At 41.4% G+C, this 10,000-nt stretch overlaps 1 protein-coding gene and 1 long non-coding RNA gene across 2 annotated transcripts in view; one reads left to right on the top strand and one right to left on the bottom strand.

Annotated features, from left to right (window-relative positions):
- Positions 1-2,312: 2,312 nt before the first annotated feature.
- Positions 2,313-10,000, bottom strand: part of HDA05 (histone deacetylase 5) — a 29,506-nt gene continuing 21,818 nt past the window's right edge. The window contains exons 10-14 of the mRNA XM_016337959.3: positions 3,915-4,036; positions 3,465-3,658; positions 3,164-3,290; positions 2,980-3,044; positions 2,313-2,785 (exon numbers count right to left, since the gene is read on the bottom strand). Of these exons, the coding sequence (XP_016193445.1) occupies positions 2,614-2,785; positions 2,980-3,044; positions 3,164-3,290; positions 3,465-3,658; positions 3,915-4,036 (680 nt within the window). The 3' untranslated portion in view covers positions 2,313-2,613. The remainder of the gene's footprint in view (positions 2,786-2,979; positions 3,045-3,163; positions 3,291-3,464; positions 3,659-3,914; positions 4,037-10,000) is intronic.
- On the top strand, positions 6,025-8,532 carry LOC148578390 (uncharacterized). The gene is made up of 2 exons (XR_015902457.1): positions 6,025-6,260; positions 8,204-8,532. It is a non-coding gene; the product is annotated as an uncharacterized LOC148578390 (long non-coding RNA).

The following is a 10,000-nucleotide window of genomic DNA, read 5'->3' as shown; positions in this document are numbered from 1 at the left end:
CATGCACAACTCTACAACATGTGTGCTCATTCACAAATGTTTTCACTTGATAGTTCATGGGGTAACTCCTCTTAGCACAAAATATCTACCAAGGACAGTTCTCATCTCAACAAAGCACCTTCACCCCTATACTATCAACTCTAGGAAAAAATATACTCCTGCCTAAGTTAATGTTGAACTTCCTCACAGCCTTTTTAAATTTTCTTAAGTTTCAAACTCCATTCCCACTTCAAGCCTAACTTCTGAAACTGGTGCATCAACATTATCTTGTGGAAACACATCTGGTTGCTCTTCATCAGAATCTGCACAGTTGTGAAGCTCCTCAAACTCATGACAATGTAACCCGGGATCCTCACCTGAATAGTCTTCAACATCATCTATTGGCACAAAAATTCTTGAAGCCTTGTTAGGATCTGAGTTCTGAATGAAGGATTGTCCAGTAGGTTCAGGTCTGGTTGTGCTCTTCCTATTTTATTTTTTAGGCACTTGTCTTATTCCCTACTCGGATGGATCCTGCTCTTGTTCTATATTTTGACTTGCTGATGGTGGTTGGGGCTGAGTGAGAGACTCAAACTCTTCTACATGGTTGGGATCACTTTGGGATTCATTATAAGACTGAGGTATATATTGTGTTAAAATTTCTGGTGTATTGGCTGTTACAACATGAAAAGGCTCAAAATTGGAATTGTGTTTTGAACTATTTGTGGCTTAGTGTGTCTGCTGAGTTTGGACAGGGATAATTGGAGTTTGCTGCTTTTTTGGTTGTATTTGGCTGTGAATGTTGCCTCTTCTGGGTATATTGCTTTCTAGGATTCTTGGGCTCATGATGGGGTTGGCTAAGAAAATATGTGTACTGTGGTAATGATCTTTTTGGTTGTGTATTGGACTAGTTCATGGACTGCTTATTGGACCTGCTACTAAGGTGTATAATGGGTTGGGTATTGGGCTGATCAGATGTGCTGGCTTGTTTCATAACCTTCATTTTTTTAGGAGTTGGAGTCCTCCTTGCATAGCTCTTTAGCCTCACCTTTGAGGGAATCACAATACCACCTTCTTTACTTATAGGTGCCTATTTTGAAGCTTGATCATCCTCTTCAACAACTTCTGGTAAGTTGATTGGGTGCTCAGTGTACACACATACCCTATTTCCATTGCTCAATGCAACTTCATACAACTCTATTATGTCCTTATCAGTTTTCAATAGCTTGAGACCACCATCAACCTCCATCCCAGACACTAACCAGTAGCGTTTACCGACCAAAGTGTATCCAATATCTCTAAGGAGACCATTAATAAAAAATCCATTCAAAGTGTTAACCCTTGGAATTTCAGATTTCTCACCACCTTCATACACGATTTTTCCATCCTTTGTTCTCTCAAATTTTCCTCCATGATATATCTCTAAAATAATATGCATTGTAGCTATCTCTGTAACAAAAAAAAAATCTACCATTAGTGGCCATCACAAACTACGAACTAGTGAAACCCTGACTCACTATCTCTCTAAATTCACCATGTTTATGGTTTCAGACACAATAAACACAACAGTATTCCAACCACAAAACAATATTCAGCTTAAATAAAAGGACCAAAATAAGATTCAGTTATTAAAAAACTAAACCTACCAAAAATTCACTAACAGTAATGATTCAATCTTTGACATGCGACGAAGAACTCTAACAAATTGGAGGTTACAAGGATTCACCAATTTTGGTTGTGAAAGGATTACCTCTTCAATGACTTCGACTATGAGACCACTCCTGTACAAAGTTCCTTGAAGCAACTACAACCTCCCCATCCTAAACTTTGAAGGCGAACTTGGAGATGAATGGCATCACGGGAATGGATTCACAGGAATGGGTTCAAAGAAGATTGTGTTTGGCTAAAGGAAAAGATCAAAAACTGCTCTATTAAGGCATGGTTGAGTTTTATACTCTATTCTGTGTTTAAATGGAATTTGAAGGAGTTACTAATTTTTTATTATTTAAGTAAATACAATACACATCCAAAAAAAAAAAAAAATGATTCACCTAAAAAAACTCTCTTGCCTCGTTAGAAAGGAAATAGACAAGTAGGACATGTAAACAAAGCCTTCTAACGTTTTTGGTTACATTTGACAAACTGAACTATATAATTGTGGATATTCGGGTTGTTTTCTAAATTCATGAGTACTCTTGTCAACGACTACATCTTTCATAGGTACCTTTGGTAGTTTAGTCTAATTCTAATTATATAGTTATTTGGTTCTAATAACATTGTATGAAAAAAGCAAATGATTCAGAACGGGATAACTACGTATTCAGCTGTAAAAGGGAGAAAGAAGGTTCTGTCCAACTATATATTAGCAATTCAATCTGGAGTAAGTTCCTGTCAACAACATTCAAGGAACTTCAAATACTATACACGAAAGTAATATATATATATATATATATATATATATATATATATATATATATATATATATATATATATATATATATGCATGCAATCACATGACGAATGCCCTAGCAATAATAAATGGTCAGCCCACAAGCGAGGTGTATGCGAAGCTGGGAATAGAAATATATGTAAACTGTTAAATAAGATTTACACCCCGATTCAAAAGGCACATGTCTAGCTGCAAATTAAGGATTTAGAAGCAGCTTCAATGTAAGCAATGGCTTCCCCCTCAGAAAGTTGTTTGCCCTCTACCAATCCTTTAATTAAGGTTTTGGTATATGCCTCATTAGGGGCTCGTAATGGTAGCTTCCCAGATTTGAAGCCTTCAATATCAGCGAGCGAACACCTGGTTTGATTAAGGTAACACAACATGATTATATTATAACTAGGAAATAAATTGACATGGCAACTAGAGGAGAAATACTTGTGTCCTCGGACACATAACATTCGAACATGTTAATGGTTGTACATGTTTCTAAAGCACGCACTAAATGTGCTCTAAGAACATGTTCCTCATAGAAAGGGCAATATGTCACTCACGTCATGGTAACTATGGGGATGTCCTGCTCCTTCCCCAAGTAAACAACATTACCATACCAACCATCCTGCAACATTATTAGAGAGAGGGGAACAAACTAAATGAGGAGATTGTTAGGGAAAAAAAGAAAAAGAACGAACTAAATTCAGTAATCAAATTCAGAAAAACAAGGGGATCGGGTAATACCTTAACCTCCTGAGAATTGAATTCCTTCTCAGAGATAGCATTCAGGGTTGCTATATCAAGTAAAGGAGAGCCAGTATCAATGCTTAATCCATTTTCCTGAAATAAAATATCATTGAATTGCTCCATCCTGTAACAAACGGGGACAAGAAGTTAACTACAGAACTTCCGTAGAGTATGTAAGCAATTTAAAAATAAAACGGACGAAAACTCCACACTTGTGCTATAACTGCATATCACTGAAATGAAGAAAGGATCCTATGTAAACAGAAGTATAATTTCACAAATTCAAGGATTTGCTTACGAAATTTTGTACAGACACATGTGTGTCTTGTACTGAGATGTTTCTACTGGATTAAGCAATGCAACCCCTCCAGGACCCCACGTATGTGAAGCTTCACGGCCAAAAAATGTATGGCAAGGAAAAGTCTTCCATACTATTGCCTTCGGCAAAGCTTTATCCAGTGAACCAGAACAGGTGTTTTTCATGCCTTCCACCTGAACATAAACCGCACAAAAACTACATAAAAAGGAAAGAAAATAACCCCCCTCCTCCCACCCAACCAAAATCCACACCATAAACAATGAATGAAACTGAGGTTGCAAACTCTTGTTTAAGCAAGCAAATAATCATGGATGACAATTGAAGAAACAAGAAATTTCAGGTCTGGCATATCATTCACTTAACAACAATTTGACAGCTTATAGCAGTGCTAACATATATAAACTTACTGAGACATTGCAATAGCATTACCTGTCCACCTGCTACATAGCACAAAAATCTTGAATTCCACATATTTGATCCATATGAGGCATACCATATGTAAATATTTGAAAATTCTGTTCGCCAGGAATTCATATCATCAATCTGATGATCTGCATTAATTATAGACGACGTCAAATGATCAAGAATAAATAAGTGAAAAAAGTATATATGATTAATTTTCTGACCATTGATGATAACATGCCTTTTTCCGTCCAAGAGTTGTGGTAGTTTTTCTTTTCATTTTACAAGGTTCAACAACATTTGGCTTATCCTTTTCCTTAGAAGTCTTTCTTTTAATGGTCCATTGACAACCATGCATTGTTGACTTAGTCACTGAAGGTAATGCACAACATTTGTTGACTGTTCCAGCCCAGCTCAATAAGGGTCCCGGTCCGACTGTGGACCGCCAACCCGCCGGCTCACTAGACCTGAACCCAAAGGTGACCCACCCGGCACCTCACGCCCTGCTGAGAAGACTTGGACAACTAGCAGAAGCTTCCAGACAGATGCACCCAAGCTAAGGGGCCCACGTGAGTTCAGAGTATAAATAAAGAGGGACCTATCCCTCCCCAGCATTACGTCACCTTTTAACCCTAATTAGCCGCCTGATTTTGGCATCAGAGTGTCCTTGCAGGTGGCCCTCACCTGCCAACCCATCGACAATTCAAGTTGTCATTCCCTTAGAGAAGCTCGCGCACAAATCTAGAACTATCACCTCACCCTCGTCCGGACTACCATTTACCCGAGCAACCGAACATTGGTGCCGTTTGTGGGGATCTAGTGCGAACATGGATCTTTTCCCTCGTAGAGAGGAGATACGTGAAGAAGGGGGAGCCCGCTTGAGAAGCAGGGTAAGCTCCGCAGCCTCTTCTCAAGAACGCTCGAGATCGCTGTCCCGTCGGGATGACCCCCCTCTCAATCTCCCGAGACACGCCCATTTGGCAGCACAGGTGATGACAACTCAAAGATCATGCAAGAATTCCGGCACCGAGTGCAAAACTTGGAGAGGGACCTGGCCGCGAGGGACCGTTACCGTCCCGAACACAGCAGAGACTCCCGTCCGAGCCTGTCCTGTACCTGGTCACCGACTAGGGGACCGGAGGACCGCAGAGCCCCAGGAGGGACAACGAACATGGACGAGCCGACTCTCGGTCTCACACCTACACCCGCAGTAGATCAGAAGACTGTGGGAGACAAGAAGAAACAAAGGGAAGAAGCGACAGCACCCCATTATTATGGGCGCAACCCCTTTCCACCCCTCTATCTTCAAGGTCCGACTGTCGAAAAACTTCGACAAGTCCACGGACATGAGATTATGGCCTACAAGAGTCCATTACGGCCTTCGCGGATATCGCACAGAGATTCTTAGCGCAATTCACCGAGTTGAAACCCATTTTGGCCCCTGAAATTTTCGACCCCCAAATTTATAGTTACTCAATTAACACCCTCAAATATTAGATTGTGTCCCACGTTTGCCCCTGTAGCTATTTCCGTTAATGAAAATCTGATGTGACACGTTGTAAGACCCGGTTAATTAATGGTTAATTAACCCATAAATGAGAATTTATTCTAGAAAGCCAAAAATGTTATTTTTATAGCTAAATGTGATAGAGGAAATTGAGACGAGAATTTCGGTACCAATTTTATAGAAATCGGACCAAGATTGGATCGAATGGGCCAAACCGGACCAACCGGACCCAAAGTGGGCCCTTGGCCCAACATAACTAAACCAAAACCCTAGTTTTCAGCACTCTCTCTCCTCACACAACACCAAAACACGCTGAAAATTGAGATGGAAGGGGGAAGAACACTCTCTCAACTTCCTTCTCTCACTTGATCTTCAAACCACCATAACTTTTGATCTAGAGCTCCGATTGCCGCTCCGTTTGCGGCCACGCGTTCACCACGGAGAGCTCTACAAAACCCATACAATCAATCTTGAGGTAATCTACGTTTTACTGTTCGAAATTCCAGCCCTTGATTTCGAGTTTCATGAGCAAAAATGTTGAGATTTTGGGTTCTTTGATGTTATAGGACCCAACTCTCTTGAAGGAGAAGGTTAATCTTGTCTCCTTGGACCTTGGGTGTGGTAAGATTCTCAACCCTAGTATAATTTGTTGTTCTATGATGTTTGGGTATTGAGATGTTGTGTATGGGTATGATGATTGTGGCTTAGGTTGTGTATATGTGAATATTGGAGCTTGATTGGTGATTTTGGAAAGCTTGGAAGAGGGTTTTGTGTGATAAAATCTGTTCTTGGAGGTGTTGATACCTTGAGAGCTTGTGGACAAGTGGTTTGGAAGTGCTCCGGTTGAGCTTGGGGAATCGGCTAAGGTATGGTTTTGGTTTCCCGTATCTAATATGTAATGTGGTAGGAAATACTTAGGCTAGAGGCCCTAAGATAGGCATTGAATTGTTGGTGTTGTTGAATGGTTGAAATATATGATGTGTTCATATATGTGATTATGAATATTGATGCCTTGATTGTGTGAAATATGAGAAATGCATGTTGTGATATATGCTTGATGGATGATTGAGGTTGAATTGATGGGTGGTACCATGTTGATGGTGAGTATGATATTGATTATGTATAATGATGGTTAATTGGAAATGGTATTATTGGAAATTGGGATGAGGAAGGATGTATGACATGATATTGTGTTTGTCCTTTAGCCATTTGATTGAGAAGTGTTAAAATGGTTGGATGTGGTTTTGGAAACCTTGGTAAAGTGTCAATGTGTGAGTTGAGGATGGCTTGTTGTTGATTTTGGTACATTTTGAATGATTTCAAAGAGAAGGGTTGAAATTGGCATGTTTGATTGATTTTGAAAAGAGTTGAAAGTGGCTTGTTTTGAAAATGGCACCTTGTGGTTTTGTATGAAAACATGGTTTTTGGGCATACTTTGACGGGACATAACTTGGACTACGGATCTCTGATTTGTGCCAAATCTGTTTAGAAATGAAATTGGATCCGGGATGTCCATGCCGTTCGAAGAACGGGTGAAAAACGATTTAAAATGAGGAAGTTATGTCCGTCGGAAGATTGGGGTTTGAATCTGTAAATTCTGCAGCTTTTAACTTAGAAAATTTTTAGCAGAATGACCCCTCGCGCGTAGGCGCACTTGGTGCGTACGCGCCGTTCTTCGAGAAAGCGCCATCCATGCGTGCGCGTACGCGTGGACCTGTTTTCATCCCAAAGTTGATTTTTGAGTTTTAAAAGCCAAATTTCATACTCCTAAGCCTCCGATCTCACCACTTATGTCTTAAATCATTATGATATGCCTAGCATGAGAAAAAGGGCTAGTGAATGTGGTAACTTGCGAGTGAAGCAAGGGAAAAATGAATGATCATTGAGGATCAAAGATGATTATGTGAGATGCGGAGAATGGCGGTGGAAGTGCTTGTTGTGCCATGGGCCGAAGGGCCGTAATTGTTAATGAATTGGCTGGTTATGGATTTAACCGTGAGCCGGATGGCTAGATTATTGCCGTGTTACGGCGGAGCCATGTTTATGGCCAAGTATAAATGCATATATGATGTTGATTGAATTGTGAAGGTTTGCACTTCCACCATTGGAGATGAGGGTTTCCCTGGGTAGTAGCAATGGCTAGCCACCATGTGCTCCAGGTTGAGACTCGAAGCTCTTTTGACCCTATGTCGTAAGTGTGGCCGGGCACTGTGAAAGGCCCGGATGAGCTCGCCCCCATAAATATTCACCAGTGATGGTGATGGATAAATATTCACCAGTGAGGGTGATGGATATGGATCATGATTATGATCAAGTTTATGATGAGTATAACTCGAGTTGGGGATGCACGACAGAGGGACAGTCCAATGGCTAGCTACCAGGACTTGTCGGGTTGGCTCTATAACCGACAGATGATATCATCAGCCACTAGGGACAGGCATGCATCATAAGCATACTACATGAATTGTTTGAGATTGCCTATTTGACTGCATATTACTTGCTAATTGCCTAAATGCCTTATTTGTTCCTATTTGTAAATCTCTTGTCTGATATAACTGTGTTTGCTATATTATACTCCTGCTGGTTGTTGGGAGGTCTGAAGGAAGTAGAAAGGGAAGTATTAGTTAGACTGAAGGATCTTTAGTTAGTTGCCGCTTACGGTTTAGCTTGTTTATAAGCTTTGATATTTTCTGGAGGAAGTTCTAGGATTGCCTTCGGCTTTCCTCTATTATTATGTATTATATATGTGGAAGCTGTTACCGTACTGGGGACCTCTGGTTCTCACCCATGCGGATTTTGTGGTTTTCAGATGCAGGACACGAGGCTTCTCGTTGAGGCATGCTGGGGACTTCTGGATTAGCGAAGATTCTTGTTCTCGGGACTCTATCTTGATTTATATATCTTGTTTAGATACTTTTATCTCCATTAAATAATACAAACTGTGATGACTCCTTCTAGAGGGGATTTTGGAGATTAGGTTTTCGGTATTTGTGTCCCTTTGGGTTTTCCTTGGGGTTTTCCTTATTTTATTATATGTATATATTGCTATGCTCGAACCGGTTACCTTCGCAGCCGGATTTTGAGTCTTGATATTCCTGTTTTTGATACTCTTTATATATATGATCTTGCGTTAGCTTATCCTTTGCTCGTTGTGTTAGTGATCGGAGTGTTGCGCTTTCGAGTTGCGGTTTTTGTTTACCCCTTTTTTCTACAAGGCTCCTAGTTATAATCAATCATTCATACTACTATACGTACTAAATTTTTGTTTTAGAGGTCGTAATACCTTGCCATCTCTGAATTATGACTTAAGCATAAGACTCTGTATGGTAGGGTGTTACATTATGGTATCAGAGCAGTTCGTTCCTGTAGAGCCTGAGGAATGGACTGACTATGCTTCTATGCATTCTCTGTGTGTGTGTTATGTGCTGTTAGTATATCTACTTGATATAATTGGCATAAACGTTCATGAGCATGCATTTGGGACTTTGAAGCACTAAACTTCCGATATTGAGACTGATCAACTTAATATCGATTGTTTGGTGTGTATAGGAACCAGATGGCGCCTCGTGGACGCGGTAGAGGCCGTGGGAGAGGACATACGACTGCTCGTGCGCCGGAGACTAATCCTAATGACCCGGTGAACTTTATGGCTGCGTTGGAGAACATGGCTGCTGCTATGCAAGCCACTGCTGAGGCTCTTGGTCAACAGATGAACAACCATGGTAATGATGGAGGTGGAGTTCAGGGTCCGATGACCTTGGCAAACTTTTTGAAGGTTAATCCACCTAAGTTCAAGGGAACTACTAGCCCGACTGAGGCCGATACATGGTTTCAGGCTATAGAGCGAGCACTGCAAGCACAAGTGGTACCTGAAGGACAGCGTGTCGAGTTCGCTACCTATATGCTCACAGGTGAAGCGTCGCATTGGTGGCAAGGTATCCGTCGTCTTCTGCAGCACGGTGATGATTATATCACCTGGGATGTCTTCCAAGAGGAGTTCTATAAGAAGTACTTTCCGACTTCTGCTAGGACGGCCAAGGAGCTTGAATTGTTGCAGCTGAAGCAGGGTACTATGTCCGTATCTGAGTATACTGACAAGTTTGAGGAGTTGTTCAGATTCTCTCGTATGTGTCAAGGGACTCCGGTGGAATATGAGGAATGGAAGTGTGTTAAGTACGAGGGAGGACTCCGGAGTGATATTTTCGGTTCGGTGGGGCCAATGGAGATTAGGACTTTCTCCGAATTGGTGAACAAGTGTAGGGTTGCTGAAGAGTGTGTGAAGAAGGCAGCCGCTGAGAAAGGAAGTCACAAAGGATCATTTCCACAGAACCGAGGGAAGAGCTTTGCACCTAGAGGTCTGTCTTTCAAGAGGGGAGGTTCTTTTAGGAGGCCCAACAACAACTACTCCCAAGGGAAAAGGTTTGGGAAGCAGCCTCAGAATGATCAAGCTTGTACTAGGTGTGGGAGTCACCATCCGGGAGTACCATGCAAGGCCGGATGGGGTTTGTGCTACAATTGTGGAAAGGCGGGACATAAAGCCGCAAGTTGTCCAGAGAAGCAAAAGCAAGGTGCTGGGAAAGCACAACAGACTGGTCGGGTGTTCACC

This window comes from Arachis ipaensis, chromosome B1, assembly GCF_059453495.1.
Source record: "Arachis ipaensis isolate K30076 ecotype BB chromosome B1, ASM5945349v1, whole genome shotgun sequence".
Lineage (NCBI taxonomy): Eukaryota > Viridiplantae > Streptophyta > Magnoliopsida > Fabales > Fabaceae > Arachis > Arachis ipaensis.
Note: the sequence above shows the minus strand (reverse complement) of the source record. Positions and strands in the feature narration are given on the sequence as shown.